The sequence below is a fragment of the Phyllopteryx taeniolatus genome, chromosome 9, assembly GCF_024500385.1.
Source record: "Phyllopteryx taeniolatus isolate TA_2022b chromosome 9, UOR_Ptae_1.2, whole genome shotgun sequence".
Classification (NCBI taxonomy): domain Eukaryota; kingdom Metazoa; phylum Chordata; class Actinopteri; order Syngnathiformes; family Syngnathidae; genus Phyllopteryx; species Phyllopteryx taeniolatus.
Genome location: NC_084510.1, coordinates 31,809,385 through 31,834,471, shown reverse-complemented (window position 1 = coordinate 31,834,471; position 25,087 = coordinate 31,809,385). Strand labels below are relative to the sequence as shown.

Here is a 25,087-nt window from a genome sequence, read left to right as displayed (position 1 = left end):
CGATCTGATGCTCTTTTCACATTCTTAGCCAAGTCTTCTTTTCAAATAACCCCGACTCCATTTCTCTTCCCATCTACACCATGGTCAAATCATTTCATCTTCGAGCCTGAGTGAGTGCCTTTCCACCGGGTCTCCTGGACACACAATAGATCAACCTTTCTCCGAATCATCAAGTCAACCAACTCCCGAGATTTTCCTGTCACAGTCCCAACATTCAAAGTCCCCACATTCAGTTCTAGGGTCTGTGCTTTCCTCTTCTCTTTCTGCGGGTTCTTCCCGCTTTCCACCTCTTCTTCTTCTTCGACTTCGACCCACAGTAGCTGAATTTTCAACGGCGCCCTGCAGGTTGACGGCGCCGGACTCGTGATCATGTTAATGGTGGGTGGGCCGGAACAAAGAACAAAGCAAGCCCCCCGCCCCGTACATACCTCGCCCACCCCTGGGTTATACTCGACTGTGTCTTATAGTCTAGGTTGTGCACGTGTTATATGTTGATGTTGTACGTATCCCACATGTCGTACACCCTTGTGTTTTTCGTCAACATCCTTGTGGAAGCTGACTCAATGTTGACTAATGAGGAGGAGCAGCTACTGACATCATCATCATCATACACTTTGTTTTCATAAGCAAATGAAGAGCAAACAGGCACAGAGCACATTTTCTGTGAAGGATTTGGAACAATGTCTCCACAGAACTGCAGGTGACACTAAACACAAAGGGTTGAAGGAAGGAAGGGCGAAAGGAAGGACAGAAATAATTTTAACCTCCACCCTTGTTTAAAACTCTAATCCTGTCTTGTCTCCGATACATACTCTGCCTATAGTACCTGCCCTATTACTTGCTACCCACACTACTCTACGCTAGTGTACCCAAGAAAAAACTACACACCAACCGTCCATCCTATTCTTCTCTAGCCACCTTCTTCTAACGGTTAGACTGAAAAGGGCAGTTGGGTAGGGAGCGTCACAACTGCCCTATTCAGTCAAATGATTTGTTTTCAAGTCTCACTACTCTGTGGATGCGCTTTTATTGTGAAAGTCTATGGACGCCACGGGAAGTGGTAGGCGAGAGGCGGGGATAGGAGGGGGAAGGGAGGGGCGGGGCTCGGGCGACTGAGTGACAGCCAAGGTAGCAACAGGTGATCCGGAAGACCGGAACCTGCAAACTGCCAACCCAACCGAGCGAGCGACCGAGGAGTCGATTCGCCATTGTCACTTCACTTGTCCATTCTTCTTTTTCTTCCTCGTCCAAGGGCGACAACTTTTGACTCGTCATCTATTGTTGGCTACTAATACTTTCGCAGAAGACTGATGAAAGTTTGCGCTCGCGGCGGTCGCAGGCAGCCATGAGTTCGTCGGAGAGTCTCCGTCCGGCCCCCGGAGGCCGCAAGCCGCTCGGCAAGCTGGCGGCCCGCCTGGAGGAGCTCAAGAGTCCGTGGAGGCAGGTGTCCTCCCTGGAGCTCAGCCACAACGAGGCCGCCCGCCTGGCCACTGACGCCCTGCTCGAGAAGGGCGAGCGCGAGTACCGCCGCGTCCTCACCGAGGAGAGGGAGCTCAGCTTCCTGTCCCAAGCCGAGATCCGGTACGTCACGCAGTACCGGGACCCGGACAGCAACGGCAGCGCCGCGGTCACCGGGAGCGGGAGCGGGAGCGGGAGCGGTGCCGGGGCCAGCCCGGCGGCTTCGGGAGCGGAGGAGCAGCAGCATCGCGACGCCGCCGAAAGCGACGCGGGTGATGACGTCGCGTCCGAACTCACCTCCGGGACTTACTTCCCGACGATGACCGACGACGAGCCGCCGGTGCTGGAGCTCGGCTGGCCGGACGCTCTGCTCAGGTACGGGCCCTCGGAAACGCAGATCTACTTTCAGAGGGACAAGACCGTCAACGTCAAAGACCGAATACGCTCGCTCATCAACAAGGCGAAGAAGGTGAACACAACACAACACAACACAAAACATGTAGAATGACATAAGGAAAAATGTCATGTTTGTTTACTTGCTGTATACTTTCTTGACATGACGAATGTTTAACAAAGTCTGTCTCAAAACAAGTTGAGGATGAACATGATAAATGCGGGAAGAAAAATAAGTCACATTTGTTATGGTCTGGGAGACAGGCATGTGCAGACATTTTTAGGGGCAGGTGCTCAAGCCAAAATAAGGGCACCCGTCGATCACTAATTGAGATCGGTGTCAGCGCCAGAGCACGTCCGATGGGAGGACATTCGGTCGGCACATTTTACTGCGAAAAAAACCAACCCAAAAACTTTGCGCAGCACCCTGTGCTGTGGTCTGAAAACGTTTGTTGCATATTTCTGCGGAGGCGCCAAATCCGAGACCAAGTTTCAAAGCAGTCAGCTCGCTAATGATCAGATGTGTGTGTATACAGGAAGTGAAATATGCAAATGATCAATATAGTTTTTGATCAATATAGTTTTTTCTTTCATTTTGTTTGGATTCTCTTTAGCTCACTGTTAGTGACAGAATCCCTTCATACTTTGAAATTGTAAATTGAAAAAGATTGCCACAAAACTGTTTCCTCATCAGACTGTCCGGTAGCTCAACTTTCATTTCAACTTAGAAACCAAATTTGGGTGGTTAAAACCGACACTATTTTTGTTCACAAAAAGTCCTTTTCACTCAAGTCATGGGGGAGATGACAGAATGCCGATGAAGACGGTCAGCTCCTCTAACATCTTGCTGTATGTTTCAGTAGTTGATTTTTCATACTTAGTGAATGTCCCATTTATTGCCCGCTCTGGGCCTTTGGTGGCGCACCACAAATGACGGTATGGAAATGACACATTTTACAAAGTAATGGGCTCCGAGGGTTGTAAATATTTTTTTTACCAGAAATTAATTCTACAATAATTACTGTGCAAATGAAGACAAAATGTAAATAACTGCTGCGACACAACTCAAAGTCTTTGCGAGGCCTTAGCTGCCCACCAGGGCGCCTGATGTAAAATACAGGAAGCCCAAACGGCAGCAATAATTGAGAATGACTCATTCTGTCTGCGTTTTACTGCCTGGAATATTTCTGTCTGACGGCTTCATTACAAACGCAGACAGGCATGGTTGTAAAGAGGAAACGACAACTGCCACGGACAAAGTCCACACTTCTTACGAGCATCAATAAAAAAAAAACTCCCAACAAAGTGGCTGATGTGAACTACACGAAGCACAAAAAGAAAACAACTGTCACGAAGGACACGCCCCATTGCAACCTGATTGGCTCCCGTGTCGCGGGTTAGGGCAGGCTACGCAGATGTAGCGAGATGACCATGTTGTAGAATCGCATAAAACGCATTGCCGATGTCATATTGAAGCGACTGCCGTGTTCTTTTGTTGTAATGCAGAATTCGAGCTTAGTGGGGGACCTAAAGTCACATAAAATGGCTTCAAAGAGAATGATTGCGAGGTTTAGATCAGGGGATGTTATACGTGATATACGTGTCACCCGTGGGCCACAAATCAACTTGTCTTAATGAGCCTATTATGCCAGTCAAATCAGAATGAATTAATGAATCAATCATTCTTTTGTATGCTGCTCATAGACTTCAAGAGAAGTACTCGTGAATCTCAAATGTTTTCGTGTAAATGGTTGCAAATATCTCCTTGAGTACATGTGACTTTTGGCCAGGACGCCGGAATGATCAAATAGTGTCATTCTATTGCAAAATGTGTTTGTGGTCATGCTTTTTTTTTCTTCTGGCTTCCACCTAAATCCAATTTAAATAAGCCCCCCCCCCCCCCCCTCCCTAGCCTCATCATGGTGGAGCGGTGAACCCTGTGTGTCCCAATGATCCTAGGAGCTAATTTGTCTGGGGCTTAGCGGCCCTGGCAGATCCTAGCTGAGGGACCGGACAAAGCATGGCTCCGAAACCCCCTGTGATGAGTACAAATTTTGGGTCACCGGGGGCCCCCCTCTGGAGCCAAGCCCAGAGGCGGGGCTTGACGGCGAGCGCCCGGCGGCCGAGCGCAGCCTGAATAGGCGACGTGGGTCCCCCTTCCCATGGGCTCAACGAGTGTGGGAGGGGCACTGTGAGCTGGGTGGCTGCTGAAGGGTCTAATCCCCAGCTACAGAAGCTAGCACTAAGGATGTGGAATCTCACCTCTCTGGCAGAGGAAGAAATTCAGAGCAGACGTAGTAGGACTCGCCTCGACACACGGCTCGGGATCTGGTGTCAGTCTTCTCTCGAGGGATGGGATTCTCTCCCGCTGTGTAGTTGCCCATGGGGAGAGGCACCGAGCAGGGTCCGAGCAGGGTGCATGGGAGTTCGCCCAAGCAGGCTACATGTGCTTTGTGGACTTGGAGAAGGCGTTTGACCGTGTCACCCGGTGGGTCCTGTGGAGCGGGCACCGGACCCCTTAATACGGGCTACGACCCGTGTCAGAGTTTGGCCCGCATTGCTGGCACTGAGTCGTTTCCGGTGAGGGTTGGATTCCGCCAAGGCTGCCCTTTGTCACCAGTTCTGTTCATGACCTTTACGCACAGAATTTCTAGGACTTTCTAGGCGCAGCCAAGGTATTGAGGGGTTCCGCTTTGGTGACCTCAGCAGTACGTCTCTGTTTTTGGCCGATGATGTGGTTCTGTTGGCTTCCTCAAGCAGTGATCTTGAACTCTCACTGGACCGGTTCGCAGCCGAGCGTGAAACGGTGGGGATGAAAATCAGCACCTCCAAATCTGAGGCCACGGTCTTCAGTCGGACAAGGGTGTCGGAGGAGATCCTATCGAAGTACAGTAAACCTCACTGTCCACCTTTTGCCATTCATAAAAGCAAGCTTCCCGCGAGTATGTCAGCTTTGTGTCGAATCAAACACGGCCACGTTTCACACGAAGTTCGCTTGGCAGGAAATGGGAGGCCAACAGAATGATTTCACTATTTGTTCTTTTTGGGGCAGTTTTGTTCACTGCTGTTCTCATGTCAAATAGATCATAATAAAATAATCATGAACTTTTCTTGTCATGAACATGCATGCATGTGCATGAAATTTCTTCTCTGCATTTAACCCATCACAGTGTTGGTGGAACACGCCCAGGGAGCATGGAGGTTGGGAAAACCTGGCTTCGGTGCAGACAACAAGCCTTCTTCCTGATTGACTCGTGCGTGCGTGCGTTCGTTGCAGGTAATTGCGCTGGTCATGGACGAGTTCAGTGATGTGGATCTGCTGTGCGACCTGATGGAAGCATCCAGCAAACGCAAAGTTCCCGTCTACATCCTCCTGGACCACAAAAACCTTCAACTCTTCACCGACATGTGCTCCTCTTTGGACGTGCACAGCGTCAACATGAGCGTAAGTCTCACGCACACACACACACACACACACACGAGCGTGACTCAAGCTTCCCGTTCCTGTCACTCGCAGAACATGCGCATACGTAGCGTGTGCGGGGACACGTACTGCGCCAAGAGCGGCAGGAAGTTCAGCGGCCAAGTCCTGGAAAAGTTCATGATCATCGACTGTGAGGAGGTCATCGCCGGATCCTACAGGTCAAACATGGACACACACTCGGGCTGCAAAATATCCACTTTGGCTTCCCACAAAAACACCTTTTCCAATTTTCCTCTTCACGTGCAGGAAAAAAAGCAAATGACAATGACAGCATTCAAAACGAGTTTTGCTTTTTACCGTTTTTCCCTCTTCTGGGATTGTCTCTATTTGTCTCTATTCTCTATTAGCGAATCGAGTATTCTGTTCGACTATTCCAGAGATTTGCCCCACCAAAAGTTTAGTTTTGTTTACGACTCATGTTTTTATTCTCATCTTTCAACGCCCCTGATTTTCATTCTATCACCTCTTGTACGACAATAAAGAATCTTGATCTTGATTAATTGAATGTCCAATGTATTGCAAAATACATTATTATTTGATAACCGTTCATCAACAAGTTTGCCGAAGTTACTAAAACGATCCTCGCCTCAAAGTAAGTATTTGCAGATCAATTTGAATCTAGAGCAGGCTCGGATGTCTCGCTTCCATGACGGCTCGAGCGCCCCTCCCAGCCCGCTGCTCCGACGGCTCGCCGGGGGCCGGGGAGGAGAGCCCGTCGCAACCGTTGCGCTCGCCTGCTCTTATTTATTTTTCGTACACATAATCACGTCACTCTACCCTCACACGTCGTATTTACTTGTAAGGACGTGAGACTCATTTGCCGAGTGAATTCACGACACTGTGTAGTCTCGAAACACCGTACACAATGTTCTCATTAGCGAAGGTAGGATAGGATATATTACATTAGCTAATGAGTAAAACAATCAAAATACAAAAATGACCTTGTGTATATGCGGGTAGTGTCCGTCATGCTGTTTGTACTGGGATGTTTTCTCGCCAACCGACCCGAGCCCCGTTTTGCAATAATTGGCTTTTTTGAAGCGCTGTTAAAGCGGGTCAAAAGTTTCCAACATGTTGATAAATGATTGCTTTTGCGTCACGTAGAAAAGGGCGCAGTGTATTCGGCCCTCTTCGGCGGCACGGACGCCGTGATTGCCTTCCAGCAGGCTCCGTGCTTGTTGCACGCAAAACCATGTGCAAAAGAACACGATCATGTTGTTTGTCTCTTTGCAGGGAATTACGTAAATAGATGTCGCTAGTTGCTTTTTTGAAAAATCACAAAATATAGCGAGCAAATTGCTGAACTCTCAACACTATGCTTTTCAAATGTACAGTACCTCCTTCTCTGTTGGCAGCCATGTTGTTAGTGTAAGCAGTGCTTGTTCGAGGAAACATTTTAACACATTACACGCCAAAAGATTTCCCTGACAAAGCAAATTCCTGGCTAAAATACGCACGCTCACACACACACACACACACACACACCTGGGTCAGTAAGTGTTGTTGTTTGAGCATCCAGAGTTGGCACAAGCTCCATTCAGGAGCCTTTTGGTCACCGCGGCAACCTCCTCGTGAACCGCCCACTTCCTGTTTACTGGAAGATTCTGACTCCGATTAGCTAGTTGAGTTAGGGTTAGTGTGTGCGGTGACTTGACACACCTCGCAGGAATGAAGGGCGAGGCTCCACCTCTACGTATCACGCCTCCCCCCCATCCTCCCCCCTCAGGAATTTTAAGCTTGACAGCTGGGTGTGTCTGTCAATCACTTGGACCTCCTCAACACTCCTTCATATACTGTACATGTACAGTATACCATATAGAAACGGTATATGAAATGTCAAATGACTACCGAGTGTCATTAAAAAGTGCAAATGTGCAAGAAGAACCTGAGCAACTTAAGGGCGAATTGCCATTGCGGATAACTGAAAGCTGAAGTCTTCATCCTCCTCGGAGGCAATGTTAGGAAGACGACTTTGGAACGGAATCAAGTTACCCTGTTGAAAATGGAATAGTCGTGGAACTTTTTCAATTTCTAAAAGTAACAGAACTAATTACATTTGATGACATTTTGATGACTTGAATTTTGAATGAATACATCAACATGAAAAAAAAAGTGGGTTAAAACCATAGATGAATATTTTGGAATTAACCACATATTTGTTCTTTACCCAAATAATAAACTGTTCAACTGATACCAAAACATGATGAAATATAAATGTTTCTTGCGTTCGTGTACAGCATATGGGAAACATTATACAATGTTGACCTAATGACAAATGTGCACAATTGAAACAATGTCGCTTCATATGACAAACCGGATAAGTGAATGTTCCATCAAAAGGCCCCAATTTTCCTCACAGCAGTGTAATGGATTACAGTCACATACATCCGCGCGTAGGAGCCCCACAACCACGGCCTGAGGACAAAAGCTCAAAGTCGTCGTGAAGTGGACGATTAGGACAATCTTGAATGACACCACTCTTCCCCGCACCTTTCCATTAGAGATCAACAAAACGCCATCCTGCCAACTTCTTCTGATTTTTCCAGTAGGGTTAACAACACCACAGAGATCATTTTATTGTATTCCATAACACTGAGACGGACGCAGTTTAGTTTGCCTTGGATGGCAATCAAAAAAACAAATCAAAAGAATTTGAAGCACAGGTTTAAAAAAAACAAACAAAACAAAAAAAAGTGACAAGCTGTCATTCCGGTTATTCGAGGTTTGCGTGCAGCGTCGGCGCCAGGCAAATCGAGTAGCCTTCATGCTAATGCCTGCGAACAAACACGTTACGGGTTTAAAGCTGACATGGAAACAAAACTGCTAACGTTAGCCACAGGCTCACTGCTGAGGGCTAACGCGACATTAGCTGCTCGGCTAATGCTAGCGGCTCTCAAAATCAGCGCTAACCCTAATGCTAGCTGCTGGAGTGACGTTGAACAAAGTCTTATCGTGTGTGTGTGTGTGTGTGTGTGTGTGTGTGTTCTCAGCTTCACTTGGTTGTCAGCTCAGGTACACAGCAACATGGTGATGCACTTTTCGGGTCACATCACTGAGAGCTTCGACCGCGAGTTCCGCTGCTTGTACGCAGACTCTCAGATCATCGAGTGTTTCTACAACGACGAGGACGAGGCTCTTCCTAATTTTCCGCCATACAAAGCGCCGCTGATGGGGTTCACGCCGTTCATCAATGCCAATCTGCTTTCAGACAGGTATGCCACCGCTACGTCAGTTGTGTAGCTTCAAAGGGGACATATTGTGCAAAAGTGACTTTCAGGTGTCTTCTACAAACACAGTGGAACCTTGATAGAACAGACTCATAGGGTCGGGGGTCGTCTGATAGAGCAGATTGTCCGTTACGTTGAAGCACTTTTTTTGGGGGGAGGCCATATGCACCCATATTGCTGTACAGTACAAAATTGTTTTGTAGGGTTTTTTTTCGTGGCCTAAAACGCCCAGTACAGTGCAAAGTTATTGTAAATAAATGTAAAAAAAAAAAAAGCTTAAGTGTTTGAAAGGTTCACATTTGATCCAAATTTACCACGCCGGTGCGTGCTTGGTCACGGTGACGTTATTGACGTACAGTGCTTATCGTATGATCTACGGGGCATTCATGTGCTTTCGAGATCTAAATCTGTTGCAAACGGCTTGATAACAAAACAAAACCAAAAAAAAGGTACTGTCCCCAAAATGGCATGTTCCAGACTCAACACTGCAGCCATGATGCTCTCGCTCTGCTCTCTGTACAATAGGCAATAGATCTTTCCATCACGTCAATGGCCCACATTCAACACGGCTGACATGTCGGCACGGACGCATCGAGTATTCGTGTATGTCTGTGGTCGGGAAATACACCGCCTGCCTGCAATGCGCCACGGCGCCGGTAAACAACAGCGGCTAATTCTGGAACTCACAGATTTTGTCGACGGCATTGTAAGTGACAAATGGAAACTATTTCTGGAGACATTGTTCAGTCCCGACGGTCTGTTTGATCCGACATCCGCTATATGGGGTCTGTTTCATTGAGGTTCCGCTGTAGTTTGTTTGTGTGCGTGGAGTGCCTGCAGCCCACCCACCGAGTGTCAAATTAAACAACCGAGTCAATCTTTGGACTACAACGGAACCTCGCTTCACAACTTGAATCAGTTCTTGACTCCGTTCATGCACTGAAACATTGGCAAACCGAGGTCAATGTTTCACACTGAAATGAAGGGTAATGCAATTAATCCCCTGCAGCCCCAAAACTCAGTTATATTTATCAGTGTGGTTAAAAATAAATACAAGACGATACAGAAATGTGTTGAAAACATACTTCGTCTCTTTCGGTGTTGAGAATAGTGCGTACAAATTTTTGGCCTAACAAAACTACACAGCAAGATCCAAAACACGAACACCATTCAATTGTTTTATGATCTATATTTTTATTTCCTTTTTTTAAAGCCCTTGGCACAGGTACGAATGAACAAAAGGATCTATGTCGTGCTTCGACTCGCGCTGTGTGACCATCATTGACTCCGTGCGTACCGATTTTGATGGAAAACTCGACTGCACCGCGGCATAAGGCGGAAACCTGTTCGAGGCAGAAGTTCGGCCTCCACATCCGCGATCATCCGATCACAAATCGAACAGCATTTGTGATTGGCGTAGTAAAAGAAGTTTCAATTTATTTTCGTCCAAAAATAATACAAGCCCAATTCCAATGAAGTTGGGACGTTGTGTTGAACATCAATACAGCATACAGAATACAATGATTTGCAAATCATGTTCAACCGATATTTCATTGAATACACAACAAAGACAAGATATTTCATGTTCAAACTGATCAACTTGATTGTTTTGAGCAAATAATCATGAACTTCGAATGTCATGGCTGCAAGACGTTCTAAAAAAGACTGAGAAAGTGGAGGAATGCTCATCAAACACCTGTTTGGAACATCCCAACTTTCTTGTTGTTAGCAAATAATCATGAACTTCGAATTGGATGGCTGCAACACGTTCTGGGGAAAAAAGCTGGGACAGGCTCATGTTTACCACTGCGTTACGTCACCGTTTCTGTGAACAACATTCAATAAACCTTTGGGAACGGAGGACACTAATTGTTGAAGCGTTGTCGGTGGAATTCTTTCCCATTCTTGCTCGATGGACAGCTTCAGCCGTTCAACAGTCCGGGGTCTCCGTTGTCGTATTTTACGCTTCATAATGCGCCACGCGTTTTCAATGGGAGACAGGTCTTGACTGCAGGCGGGACAGTCTAGTACCCGCACTCTTTTACTACGAAGCCACGCTGTTGTAACGTGCAGAATGTGGTTTGGCATTGTCTTGCTGAAATAAGCATGGGCGTCTGTGAAAAAGACGTTGCTTGGATGGCAGCACGTGTTTCTCTAAAACCTGTATGTATCGTTCAACAATAATTGTGCCTTCACAGATGTGTAAGTTACCCTTGCCATTGGCACTAACACAGCCCCATACCCCGTCACAGATGCCGGCTTTTGAACTTTGCGTCCATAACAGTCCGGATGGTTCTTTTCCTCTTTGGCCCGGAGGACACGACGTCCACAATTTCCCAAAACAATTTGAAAAGTGGACTCGTCGGCCCAGAGAACACTTTTCCACTTTGCATCGGTCCATCTTAGACGAGCTCGGGCCCAGAGAAGCCGGCGGCGTTTCTGGGTGTTGTTGAGAAATGGCTTTTGCTTTGCATAGTAGAGTTTCAAGTTGCACTTCCGGATGTAGCGCCCAACTGTATATACTGACATTGGTTTTCTGAAGTGCTCCTGAGCCCACGCGGCGATATCCTTTACACATCGATGTCGGTTTTTGATGCGGTGCCGCCTGAGGGATCGAAGGTCACGGGCACTCAAGGTCGGTTATCGGCCTTGCCGCTTCCATGCAGTGATTTCTCCGGATTCTCTGAACCTTTGAGAAGAAGAATCCTCTTTTATTGTCATGAACATGCATGCATGCATGCATGCACACGAAATTTGTTCTCTGCATTTAACCCATCACAGTGAACACATACACGTTAGTGGGACACACTGGAGCAGGGGGCAGCTGGAGCGCCCGGGGAGCATTTCGGGGTATCAGTGTCTTGCTCAAGGACACCACAACCGTGAGTCCGGGGGATGTTGGCGGATGGGCCAGTCGGGGTTTTGAACCTAGGTCCCCCACGGTGGCAGGCGATGATCTTAACCATTGGGCCACGGCTTGATGATGATATGGAGCGTAGATGATGCAATCCCTCAATTCCTTGCAATTGTACGTTGAGGAACATTGTCCTTAAACTGTTGGACTATTTTGTCGCCCCATCTTTGCTTGTGAATGGCTGAGCAATTCAGGGAAGCTCCTTTTCTCCGCAATCACGGCGCCCGCCTGTTCCCAATGAGCCCGTTCACCCGTGGGATGTTCCAAACACGTGTTTGTCGTAACTTGCTCATTTCTCAACTGATTTTCATGAGGGGTTACCGTTTTGTCAGCGGCAAAGCATATACGACATTTGAAAAATTACAAAATGATGAAAAGAAATGTGCAGCAACGTTCAAATGACAATGTGATGTCCCACTTTCACATGTATTTATTTTTTCTGAGAAGAAAAAAAGTTATCCTGGATCAGTTGGTTGTACAAAATCAACCAATGAATAAGAAAAGAAAAGAATGTTATTCTTCCAGCAGGAGCTGTAGTCCTCCTCCCCTTTCCCTCCTTAGTTAAAGTTAATGAACATTAAACTTTATAATAGTGCTTGCACTAATTTGTGGTTTCCACTTATGGATAATATTTCTCCTTTAACGTGTTTTTTGTCAGTGTGTCTTTGTAGTCATGGTAACGGTCCATTCTGTTCCTAACTGACAGGCAGCGGCCCGGTTCCGAGAACTCCAGCAGCCAATCTGGCAGCAGCTTGTCCAGCGTAAAGGCCGCGCACGGCCCGACCTCCAACCCAGTTTACAAGGTGACTCAAGGTCACGATAAAGCCGACCCGCTCAGCTCTCACCTCAGTCTAGAGCGGCGCGGCGCCGAGCGGCGGGTCCAGAACCTGGCGCCGCCGCACGCCTCCGCCAACGGGGCCACCGTTCACAGTCCGCTCTTGGAGCGCCGGACTCTGGCCTACGGGCTCGAGCGGACTAAAGGCACCCCGGCCGACGTCATCTGGTCCCACCGGGGAGCACCGGCCTCCAAGTTCCAAGCTCTGGGACTGTACGAGCACAAAGTGAAACTATTCCAAGCCACTGCGCCGCCGCCTCTCCTCCACCGGAGCCGCAGCCCACCCCTGGGGATTCCGGAAACCAAACTGGGCACCAAGCACAGAAGCTCGTCCAATCAGCTCCTCCACAAACTGTCGGACTTCTTCCTACCGCCATCCGGGAAAGACCACTTGGCCAGGTCCGCCTCGCCTCATGGTACCATCGCATGGGGGGGACCCGACCTCTCCCAAACTGAGCCCGAGAGCCAACAGGCGCCCCCGCCGCCGCCCCCCCCCTTGGCACAGATCAGCAGGCAGGACCAGAATGTCTATCAGGAAAAAAGCACCAGAGCGGAGCATACCACCCAACAGGACGAAACTCTTAGCCAGGACCAGATTACCAGACAGGACCAGAAGCGCATGACTCTGGGCCACAGCAAGCTGGATCTGGTCAATCAGTACAACAAGATGAAGTCCAAGCAGGTTTACAGTCGTTTCGAGCTCAAGAACTCCCAATGACCTCCTGGCGACCAACCCGAGTGTCCCCGCACACCACGAACTCGTCCGGAAACCCAGGGAAGAACTTTTGGTGAAAATATGCTGTGAATATGCATTTGATTCTTTTCAAAAGAATTCTCTTGGCTCTCGTGGCCTCTAATGGTTTTCAGTTACCAGGCAGGACCAGAACATCAAACGGGATCAAACCACCAGATCAAACGGGACCAGAAGCGCCGCAGCAACCTGGATCTGGAAATGAGGGCCAAGCAAGTTCACAGTCGAGCTCCCAGTGAAATCCTTGTGACCTCCTAGTAACCTCTTAGGGCCTGATTTACTAAAAGCTTGCATGGCACAAACTGGATTGTTCACGAACACAATTAGAAGCTATTCTACAGGGTCCGACACTAACGCAGGCCCCCTGGCCCGGGGCCACAACGGCGCATACCTTACAGATGCTGGCCCGATCAGGCCTGTGCAAATTTCTCAAATAAATACAACACATTCTTATCAAAATCGCTGCCTTCTGCTGTCGCGGGTACTGTCGCGCCAGCTAGTTACGGCCTTCGTCTGGCTAGCTAGCGCGGCGCCACTCAAAGTCACGAGGCGGCGAACAAACTACACTTCTGAAAAGTATTGTCATCGCCAAGGGATGACCAGACTTCAAGGAGTGTATGCGAGTAGCGCGATCATCTGGGACAATGTCGATTGTGCAAATGTTGCGGATACTCCTCAGTCAGTGTGCAAGTGGGCCAGTATCGGTCAACAACAGATATGCAAATCGCGCAGCGTGGCGGTGATGACTACAGGGAGCGCACGAGTCAAGTATCATTGGCCCCACAGAAATGGGACAACAAAAAAGATTCTATATTTGACTCGCCATAAAGATACCAAGACATTGCATTGAATAAATTCAACATCAAAGCTGAAATTGAAAGAAAATTAAGCTGTCAATATTTTCTCATTCAGAACTATTAAGAGGGGCTTTTCGAAAACTTAATTCGTATGCGAGAGTTCAAAATTAATTGAACTTACATCACTGAAAAAGGCACAATATTGGACCCTCATCGACCAACCACGATTGCGTTTGCCAAACCGCCAAAATACAATACAGCTCCTTTTGCGCCACGTGGGAGAAACGACTCTGTCTGCAAACAGAGTCGTTTAGCGCCCGCAATCTGACAGGAATTGCGATGTTCTGTCATTAAAAAGCGCGTCCGAGCCATTGCAGTGTCGTGACCTTTCAGCTTGTGGAAGGAAACATTTTGGAAACGCCAGAAACAAATGATTGCGCCGTATCGTCTGTGCAGTTTTGGAGCTTGTGAATGATTGGAGGGCTGGCTCGTTCGCCACTCACAAGAAGGGGTCATGCCATGTCACCCATGCATTTCCTTGCAGCTGGCGCATTTTGGTGCACTGTGACAACTGGTGCTAGCCTTTCTCAGGGCAGTTCTTTGGGTTGCGCCGTCCCAGGTTTGAAACAATTCTACACCCCTGCGATGAGTTCAATCAAGCAAAAGACGGCTTTTATACGCTTGCTGGCTTCCCCCAAATTATCGGCGTGATAGATTTGTTTTCTGTACTCAGTGATATATTTGTTTGCCTTTTAAATCTCAGTAAAAGATGGCAATCTTAGTAGATCACGCGTGAACGTGCAATTTGGGATCTTAGTAAATCAGGCCCCCGAACACCACAAACTCGTCTGGAAAGCCACGGAAGAACTTTGTCATTTTGGGTGTGAACGCATGAATGCAGTTGTTTTTTTTTCTTCTTCTTTTCAGAAGAATTCTCTTGGCTTTAATGTGACTTTTGATGATAGTCAACCCTCGCTCTTCGCGGGGGTTAGAAACCAGAACCCTCCGCCAAAAAGGTTTTCGTGATAAAGTATCTTGTCGGTCCTTTATTTTTACAGCTCATGTTGAGACGGGTTGATCATTTATCAACACTAACTACTGTACAGCGCAAACTATGATCACATATTCAAAATCATCTCACAGCCTCAAAAATCAAAAGCACTTACAATACACTCTGTAATACAATAAACCCTTCTCACACACACACACACGCGCACACCAAAAAGGCCAAAAACAAAGTTCGTGACCTCTAAGCACAAGGACTCCAGGAGTCGATCGAGCACACAAGGATGCTCGCTCACAAGTCCCCAAAATTGAGTTCCCCCTCCAGGTAGAGGACACACAGGCTTGAGCGCATATTTGTGTCGATGCAATATCGTCGGACGGAGCCGAGCATCTGCGCAAAGAAAAGCTTCCGTGACTCGTTTCGTCGTCAGCGTGAGACGCCCGCAAATACAAAACGGAACGTGAGCGCTGTCGCAATTTGCCCTTGGCGGAGGTCACAGGCAGCTGTGTACATATTTGCTTTGTTATATTCTTCGATGCAAACATACATTCTGCAGAAGAACACAGTTGTTTGCATTTTTGCTTTTTGTGATCAAACTAAATCAATGAAATAAAAACAAACTCCTTTTTTTTAGGTTTATGATTAAACATTTTTTCAATACAGCTCTCATGTTTTCTTCTATGAAACAAAAACTGTCATTGTCTAACCATTAAAAATGTGAATATTTAAACAGTTTGTAATTGTATCATTTTTTTCAAGACATTGAAAAGTTTCTTGGAAGCTTTTTGTTGCTTCCGTTTCAACTCTTGTGAAAAGGGAGAAAAACATTTGAACATTTCTTAACATTTGATCTGTTACCATCGTTTGGTCCCTGACTTGTTTGCTTCTTTGTGCCCGGCGACCAGTTCAGGGTGTACCCCGCCTCTCGTCCAGAGTGAGCTGGGATAGGCTGCGGCACGCCCGCGACCGAAAATGGATTTAGCCGCTAACTTCGCAATTGCTACGCAGCATCTTTCACTACATATCGAATGAAACGCTAACTACTGGCTATTGCTAACAGGGCACTTATACACGTCTACTGGCGTCGCTACTCGTCGGTAAAGCATACGGCCAAACAAACAATCCTGTACACGCACACGCACACCATCATCTAGCAACTGCATTGCAAGTTTTGCTCCTCCAGCAACTGTGACATTACTTACCCATGCACAACCTCCGTGACAGTTCAAATAATAATACACAAACAAGAAAAATGCTTGAGGTACCCAAATTTTATAGATTAACCTCATAAAAATACTTTGACTTCTTTCAGTTTTTCCCTTGAATACAACTCCTGTCTCTTGGTGTATACGGGTTTAGTTTTGTGGGTGTGTTTTTTTAAGATAGAACTACACTTTACAAAGCAAATGTTTGTATAGTGACAACAAAGGCCTTCTGTTCTATTCTATCAAAATAATGTTAAGACAGCGACATTTAAGCAGCGCATATAGCACTTCTGGTTATGCTCTTATTTTGAACTTTAAAATTGCACTTTTAGTCCGTGGCGGACTACCTACAAGAGCGGAGGTAGAAGCACGCAGGTGGATTTCATCTTGACAGGCTCTCGGTGGACGGGAGGAGCTTCCAGAAGACTGGACCACTGCAGCCAAGGCGATCAGAGAGACAGGCAGGAGAGTACTTGGTGTATCTTCTGGCAGGAAAGGAGAGAAGGAGACTTGGTGGTGGAACCTCACAGTACAGGAAATCATACAAGGAAAAAGGTCAGCTGAGAAGAAGTGGGACACTGAGCGGACCGAAGAGAGGCGAACGGAATACATTGAGATGCGACACAGGGCAAAGGCCAAACAAGAGGCATATGAGGACATGTATGGCGGGTTGGACACTAAAGAAGGAGAAAAGGATCTATGCAGGCTGGCCAGACAGAGGGATCGAGATGGGAAGGATGTGCAGCAGGTTCGGGTGATTAAGGATAGAGATGGAAATATGTTGACTGGTGCCAGCAGTGTGCTAGGAGGCAAGTGTGGTGGACCAGGAAGTGGCAAAGATTAGTTAGAAAGGCAAAGATTAGGAAGACAAAGGCAGAGCAGAGAAGCACGTGGCGGAAGCTGAGACAGGACGAGTGTTGTGCGGCTTTTCGGGAAGAGCTGAGACGGGCTCTCGGTGGACGGGAGGAGCTTCCAGAAGACTGGATCACTCCAGCCAAGGTGATCAGAGAGGCTGGCAGGAGAGTACTTGGTGTATCTTCTGGCAGGAAAGGTGAGAAGGAGACTTGGTGGTGGAACCTCACAGTACAGGAAACCATACAAGGAAAAAGGTTAGCTCAGAAGAAGTGGGACACGGAGAGCACCGAGGAGAGGCGGAAGGAATACATTGAGATGCGACACAGGGCAAAGGCCAAACAAGAGGCATATGAGGACATGTATGGCGGGTTGGACACTAAAGAAGGAGAAAAGGATCTATGCAGGCTGGCCAGACAGAGGGATCGAGATGGGAAGGATGTGCAGCAGGTTCGGGTGATTAAGGATAGAGATGGAAATATGTTGACTGGTGCCAGCAGTGTGCTAGGAGGCAAGTGTGGTGGACCAGGAAGTGGCAAAGATTAGTTAGAAAGGCAAAGATTAGGAAGACAAAGGCAGAGCAGAGAAGCACGTGGCGGAAGCTGAGACAGGACGAGTGTTGTGCGGCTTTTCGGGAAGAGCTGAGACGGGCTCTCGGTGGACGGGAGGAGCTTCCAGAAGACTGGATCACTCCAGCCAAGGTGATCAGAGAGGCTGGCAGGAGAGTACTTGGTGTATCTTCTGGCAGGAAAGGTTAGAAGGAGACTTGGTGGTGGAACCTCACAGTACAGGAAATCATACAAGGAAAAAGGTTAGCTAAGAAGAAGTGGGACACGGAGAGGACCGAGGAGAGGCGGAAGGAATACATTGAGATGCGACACAGGGCAAAGGCCAAACAAGAGGCATATGAGGACATGTATGGCGGGTTGGACACTAAAGAAGGAGAAAAGGATCTATGCAGGCTGGCCAGACAGAGGGATAGAGATGGAAATATGTTGACTGGTGCCAGCAGTGTGCTAGCTAGATGGAAAGAATACTTTGAGGAGTTGATGAATGAGCAAAATAAAGAATCGAAGAGGCGAGTGTGGTGGACCAGGAAGTGGCAATGATTAGTAAGGGGGAAGTTAGAAAGGCACTAAAGAGGATGAAAATGGAAAGGCAGTGGGTCCTGATGACATTCCTGTGGAGGTATGGAAGCATCTCGGAGAGTTTTTGACCAGCTTGTTCAATAGAATTCGAGCGCGTGAGAAGATGCCTGAGGAATGGAGGGAAAGTGTGCTGGTGCCCATTTTTAAGAACAAGGGTGATGTGCAGAGCTGCGGGAACTATAGAGGAATAAAGTGGGTGAGCCACACAATGAAGTTATGGGAAAGAGTAGTGGAGGGTAGACTCAGGACAGAAGTGAGTATTTGCGAGCAACGGTATGGTTTCGTGCCTAGAAAGAGGACCACAGATGCATTTTTTGCCTTGAGGATGTTGATGGAAAAGTACAGAGAAGGTCAGAAGGAGCTACGTTGTGTCTTTGTAGATCTTGAGAAAGCGTATGACCGAGTACCCAGAGAGGAGCTGTGGTACTGCATGCGCAAGTCTGGAGTGGCAGAGAAGTATGTTAGAATAGTACAGGACATGTACGAGGGCAGCAGAACAGCGGCGAGGTGTGCTGGAGGTGCGATAGAGGAGTATAAGCTAGAGGTGGGAGTGCATCAGGGATCAGCCCTGAGCCCCTTCCTGTTTGCAGTGGTGATGGATAGGCTGACAGATGAGGTTAGACTGGAATCCCCGTGGACCATGATGTTTGCAGATGACATTGAGACCTGCAGTGAAAGCAGGGAGCAGGTGGAGGAACAGTTAGAAAGATGGAGGCATGCGCTGGAAAGCAGAGGAATGAAGATGAGCCGAAGTAAGACAGAATATATCAACCGTCCAGAGCAATGGGGAGTGTGGTCAGGAAGTGAAGAAACGGGTCCAAGCAGGTTGGAACGGGTGGAGGAAGGCGTCAGGGGTGTCGTGGGACACAAGAGTCTCTGCTCAGATGAAGGGCAAGGTTTTTAAAACAGTGGTGAGGACGGATTAGAGACCATGGCACTGAAGAGACGACAGGAAGCAGAGCAAATGAAGATGTTGAGGTTCGCTCTCGGAGTGACCGGGTTGGATCCAATTAGAAACGAGCTCATCAGAGGGACGGCCGAGGTTCGATGTTTTGGAGACAAAGTTGGAGAGAGCAGACTTGGATGGTTTGGACACGTCCAGAGGAGAACTAGTGAGTGTATTGCTCGGAGGATGATGAGGATGGAGCTGCCAGGCAAGAGAGCGAGAGGAAGACCAAAGAGAAGGTTGATGGATGTCGTGAGGGAAGAAGACATGAGGGCCGTCGGTGTTGGAGAGGAGATGGGATGCAGGAGATTACAGGCTGACGTGGAAAAGGAGGACGCGCTGTGGCGACCCCTCAAGGGACGAGCCCGAAGGAAAAGGTCAGTGGCGGACTAACTTGACGATCGCCCAGCAGCTTCACTTTTCACTTGAACGGCACCAAACAACATGACACAAATGAAATGAATACAAGTTTAAAGCACTCAAAGGATAAGATGACCATAAATGGCTGTGGCCACCGCCCCTTTTTCTTCTGCTTCTCCCTGTAAACTTGCTGTATCATAAAGTTCTTTGTGTCGTGCTCTGAAAGTGCCGAATAAACCCTCGACGGAGGCGAAACAAGACAACCAGCGACTGTGTTGGCCGACCTACCCTCAAAATGCCCACTTTGGTCTTTTTTTGTTTTCTATATAAATGTAGGTCACCAAGGCAATTTCTCCTCTTGTTCCGTCAGCCATTTTGGGCAGCTTCTGTTCTCATCAACCAATCGAGGACGGGCAAATGCCGACATCAATCGGGACCTTCGAGGTATCCCTGTTTGTGGAATATGAAATGTGATCGGTGGGGGGGGGATAAACAGCCATTGCCATTGGCAGTCCTCGCCAAGAGTCGGCTCCAGAAAATGGATCAACATTCGAGATCGTGTGAAATGTCAGTCAGCGCTCACCTGCCACCATTCCAAGCTCCGCTAATTCACTCCAGTTAAAGTCAAGATGTTCTTGTAGGCTTTCCTGTCATGACATCTTTCAGCACAACCTTTGGCCTTTTGGCTTTGTTTCACGGCCAGGTCAGTATTGCAAAAGAGAATGTGTTCTTGATTGCTTCACCTGGAGAAATGAAGGTCAAATCAAGAAATGGTCCAAGACGCCGCATAACCGAGTGAATACAGTCAGTCATCAAGAGGAGAAAATGTCCAACGCGTGACATTGGCAAGATCCGGACAGCCCTCCAAAATGGATTTTCAAAAACAAAAACAAAGAAGAAGACACGTGGTGTGGGAGGCTTTGGGGACATTTCCATGACTCCAATTTGAGTTACATGTAAACAGTTTCATGAGACTTTCTTTCAGTATCAGTTCCTTTTTCTTAAACCGACGCTTGTGATTGGCTCTCTCTGGTCATGTGCCATTCCGTTCTAGTTTTTGTCAGTATGACGTGGAAGCGCCACCTTGTGGGCTAATCTATGAGTTTGAGCTTTTGAAAGGGTTGCTCTGATTTGAATCAACTGTTTTCCAGGCAACATCGAAAAGCCCACTGGACGCATTCATCCAAATGAGCGATATCACTTTGAGAGTCATTGAAGTCATTCCATTTTCAGTCATCTTCCTGAGGAAAATCTGTTGAAACGATTAACTTGGTCTGTTGTTGTTGTTGTTGTTTTTAAATCTGATAAACTGCCATTTGAACGGGGCTTGACTGCTGCGGCTCGCCCAGTTCCAAGATAATATTGTCCATTTGAGCAATAACCAGGCCACGTTTTCTATTTCCAATGTTTACTCTGTGTGGTTTCTGGAGAACAAATACAAAACAGAAATATCGACATCAGCACTGCGTGTAAATGACTCCTCTATAATATGACGTCATCTGTATAAAGTTCTAAAAAGTACAGGTAGCAATAAGTCCAACGTACAAAGACAACCTCCAGTCACCAATAACTAATGCACGCACATCAATATTGATTGTAGTCATGTGAGGGGGAACTTGAGCTTGTGACGTTTCATTGCGTTTGCGTGGGTCTTTTAAGAAAACGACACGACAGTACCAAACTCGCCAACAGGGGGTGCTGGAACTGCACAAACAAACAAGCGGACTTTTAATATCCACCGTATTTTGCCTCGCTTCGGACAAAATGTCAAATGTCTTATTAAGCGTTCCAATAATCGGGCCTGATCGCCACCCACTGTTCAAAGGATTACGGATCGTCTGTACGAATGATCCTGTGGTGTTTCAAGAGCGAGTTTCACTCCCCAAGCTGCTGGAAAAACAGACGCGTTCAACTTGAATATTTCCCACGTCAAACCAAAAGTTGCGCCGATTCCCGGACTCGGCGATTGTGACGCAATCGTAGCCAAGCAGGAAGCTGGCTGCAGCTGGCAAAAAGCAGCGAGAAACTTCTTGGAAGGGGGTTTGTCAAACAGGTCCAGGAAGTCATTCACGACAATAGAGCCAATAGGCTAACAGTTAGCCGCTTCTCGCTTCCTTCAGGCACGTGCTCAACGTACGAACATATCTGAGTGACAGCTGAAAGCTCAGGGGGGCGTGGTCAGCGGAAACGCCCACAGCGTTCCAGAGGTGAGATGATTGGGTGATTTTTCACCGTTTTGAAGTTTCATTTCAGATACTTGGCCATTTTCTTACAACGTTGTACAACGTTGGCAAGTTGGTTTAGCAACACAGCTGAGGCTGGGGGAAGCCACCTCATCCGCACGCAGCATCGGCACTGGCGCGCCCCAAGGTCGTGTCCTCTCCCCGCTGCTCTTCTCTCTCGACACGAACGACTGCGCCTCGACGTGCCCGGCTGTCAAACTCCTGAAGTTTGCAGACGACACCAGTGTCATCGGCCTCGTCAAAGACGGTGACGAGTCTGCGTATCGACAGGAAGCGGAGCGGCCGGAGCTGCGGTGCGGCCGACGCATCCTGGAACTGAACCCGCTCGAGACCGTAGAGATGATCGTGGACTTCGGGAGGCATCCTTCGCCACGGCTGCCCCTCACGTTGTCCGGCCGCCTTGTGTCAACCGTCGAGACCTTCAAGTTCCTGGGAATTACAGTCTCTCAGGACCCGAAGTGGGCGATCGACATCATCCTCAAAAAGGCCCAGCAGAGGATGTACTTCCTGCGGCTTCTGAGGACGCACGGCCTGCCGCGGGAGCTGCTGAGGCGGTTCTACACGGCGGTCAGTCGTGTGTTCTTCCATCACAGTCTGGTTTGCTGCTGCTAACTCTGTGGTTGACCGATACTGGCCACTCATGCCAGAGTCGCATCTGCCCCACTTGCACTCTGACTGAGGAGTCTCTGCAACATTTGCACAATCGACATTGTCCCAGATGATCGCGCTACTCGTCACTTTCAACCGCATCCACTCCTTGAAGTCTCGGCGCCCTTTGCACGATGGTCATTGCAATATGAGTCATGCGAACTGCTCGAAGTGCTCGAGGACTCTGCATCTTTTTGCACAATTGTCCCAAAAAAATTTCAAAAGTGTACCGCCATTACCAGATAACTAGCAACCCTTTATTGCTGAGTGCCTGTTTTTTTTTTTTTTGGTCTCCAAAGCGTTCTCTGTCAATCGACCGTCTGTTGTCGCACTCCAGCGGCTCCAGCCACCGGATTCAAATTCCTTGTGTGTTTCTTGGACATACTCGGCAAATAAAGATGATTCGGATTCTGATTTGACAGGGTCTTGCAAACTTTTTGCGTCAATAAAAAATACAAATATATTTTGGACACGTGACTATAGAACCTAATTTGAAAAATATTGAACTTTTTGACATTTTTATGTTTTTATTATGACACAATAATCTTCAATTCTCTACTTTCACATCAATAAAGTCCAATGTTTGATCGTATTTTTGACAGCAATCAGTTCACATATGACATCATCACATGACCGCTGATGTTGGACTTACCCAATCTGCAAGCTGCGCCAGCGTACCCAATGTGCACGATGAACCACGCGTTTTACAAATCCATCCATCCATTTTGTGAGCCGCTTCTCCTCACGCGGGTCGCGGGCGTGCCGGAGCCCATCCCAGCTATCCTCGGGCAGGAGGCGGGGTACGCCCTGAACCGGTCGCCGGCCAATCGCAGGGCACGTACAAACAAACAACCATTCGCACTCACATTCACACCTACGGGCAATTTACAGTCGTCAATGAACCTAGCATGCGTGTTTTTGGGATTCGGGAGGAAACCGGAGTGCCCGGAGAAAAGCCACGCAGGCACGGGGAGAACAGAGGGCCCTGAACGCATCGTCATCTCTCATCAGTACCAGTTGGTGCACGAGATCAGGTAGCGCATGTCGTCGACCTTCCTGTTTCCCATCATACACTGCGGCAGCTCTGCTCCAGCCTCTGTGGGAGGGGCCAGGACACACGTCACACAACTTGTTGACTGTACACATCTTTATACACTATACGTGTGTGACGATGTGACCTTGCGATTGGGCAATATCGGCAGGGGGCGGGTCTTGCTGTTGGCCTTGTTGACTTTGTTGTCCTCCCATCCTTCTTCACTCCTGAACATGATGACATGATCACATCTCACGAATATTTACAAACACATTAAGTGTATGTATGTAATAAAAAGTTGCACCTACGTTTGATGCGCCGTCAAATGCGGGGTGATTTTTCTTGTTTCCAAGCGGGGATTCCGGCTTGCACCAAAGATTGTGCCGGAGAGAGGAACCCATAGATATGATGACGAGTTACGCCAGCGCGCTGCAGTTGCACGACTAACCGACGTGGCTGCGTGGCGGCCATGTTGGGGAGGTCGTCGTTCCCATAGAAGGCAAACACACGGACACATTTCAGTCCGAACTTGCTCCTTTCATAACCGATTTTCATGCAGGTTACAGTTTTGTCAACGCCGAAGCGTATACTATCTAGACACACATTTGTTTTTTTAAAGCAAAAATATATTTTTTACACACGATAAGGACTTCCGGTTCTCTTGTCGTCATTTTACGCAGCCGTATGTAGCACGATGTAGCTAGCACGTGCTCTTTTGATTTGCTTTCTTGAATTTTCTCTGTTTTTTTGGGCGCCGACGACTTCGACCTCCCAAGCTTACCGTCGCCGTGGGCACGGAGCTGAAAAATGGGCGTGTCCTATCCTACCTAGCTATCTGACGCGCCTTCACGCGGCCATGTTTGATTGATGTATTTATTGGTTTCACACTTCAATACTGTACGTCTATTTACGTGTGTAAACACCACTCGCACAGAATGGAAGTTAAGTCGTACCTCCTGGCAATATTTATTTTGTGATGATATTTTGGGAATACAAACAATGCAGCGTTCCCGAAGGGATTAATCAAATTGTTGTTGTTTTTAAAAGACCTCAACTCAAATGTACTTACAATCGCAATGTAAACGAGACGAAAAGTTTGGCAAAAGCAGATTAGTGCAAAGTGACAACTCTTACTTTTAAGAGATCTTTTTTGTGTGTGGAAACGTCACAGAAACTGACTAATTTAAAAATAAAAATCAATAAATCAAATACAGAAGAGGGCTTTATAAATATAAGTTAAATCTACTAAGAAGAGAAAGAAGTTTAAGGGCTTTCTTATGCTTTACAAACTTCAAAGATTTGTACCAAAGCAGAAACTCGTTCAACCAATGACTTAAACAGGGGTTTGTCTTGAAATATTTGCATTTGTGAATAAAAAAACTTCCCTATTAACAACAAAATCCAAATTCTTGTCCTTGACAAACTTAATGGACTCCATCGTCCAAGGTGACAGTCCAATATTTTGAGAGAGATAGCCAGCTCTGCATATCCAACCAAAAGGTCTGTACTGCTTCGTAACTCAAAAAAAATGATGTCCCAAGTTTTCAATGTCCTTATCACAAAAAATACAGCAATTCGCTTCTTTCCAACCCGAAGCATTTTGCAGAATTCGAACGACCTATCCTTCAAGTAGTTCCGGTGCATCTCGCTCGCCTTGAAAATGAGAGTTCCTGAGCAAGAACTTATTATGATGATTTTTTCAAATTTCCTGAGCAAGAACGAGAATCCGCAGAGGGCCAAGAGGACCAAGAGGACCTCGGTCGCATCCACTTCCGCTGCCGGCTCAT

General features: G+C 47.5%; 2 protein-coding genes across 4 annotated transcripts in view; one reads left to right on the top strand and one right to left on the bottom strand.

Moving 5' to 3' along the window:
• The window catches only part of LOC133484156 (semaphorin-3D-like), a 49,863-nt gene extending 24,783 nt beyond the window's left edge, over positions 1 to 25,080 (bottom strand). Inside the window, exons 1-4 of one of the 3 annotated variants that reach the window (XM_061786337.1) lie at positions 23,609 to 25,080; positions 23,446 to 23,527; positions 22,920 to 23,363; positions 16,422 to 16,555 (exon numbers count right to left, since the gene is read on the bottom strand). In XM_061786337.1, the coding sequence (XP_061642321.1) occupies positions 16,422 to 16,456 (35 nt within the window). In that variant the 5' untranslated portion in view covers positions 16,457 to 16,555; positions 22,920 to 23,363; positions 23,446 to 23,527; positions 23,609 to 25,080. Of the gene's footprint in view, positions 1 to 16,421; positions 16,556 to 22,919; positions 23,364 to 23,445; positions 23,528 to 23,608 lie in introns of those variants that run through there. The other 2 variants (XM_061786340.1, XM_061786339.1) reach the window with 2 other exon arrangements.
• On the top strand, positions 1,171 to 14,385 carry fam83c (family with sequence similarity 83 member C). The gene is made up of 5 exons (XM_061786341.1): positions 1,171 to 1,927; positions 5,129 to 5,296; positions 5,369 to 5,493; positions 8,326 to 8,547; positions 12,183 to 14,385. The coding sequence occupies exons 1-5, from the start codon at positions 1,346 to 1,348 to the stop codon at positions 13,027 to 13,029; spliced, it is 1,944 nt and encodes a 647-aa protein (XP_061642325.1). The 5' UTR covers positions 1,171 to 1,345; the 3' UTR covers positions 13,030 to 14,385.
• Positions 25,081 to 25,087: the final 7 nt, after the last annotated feature.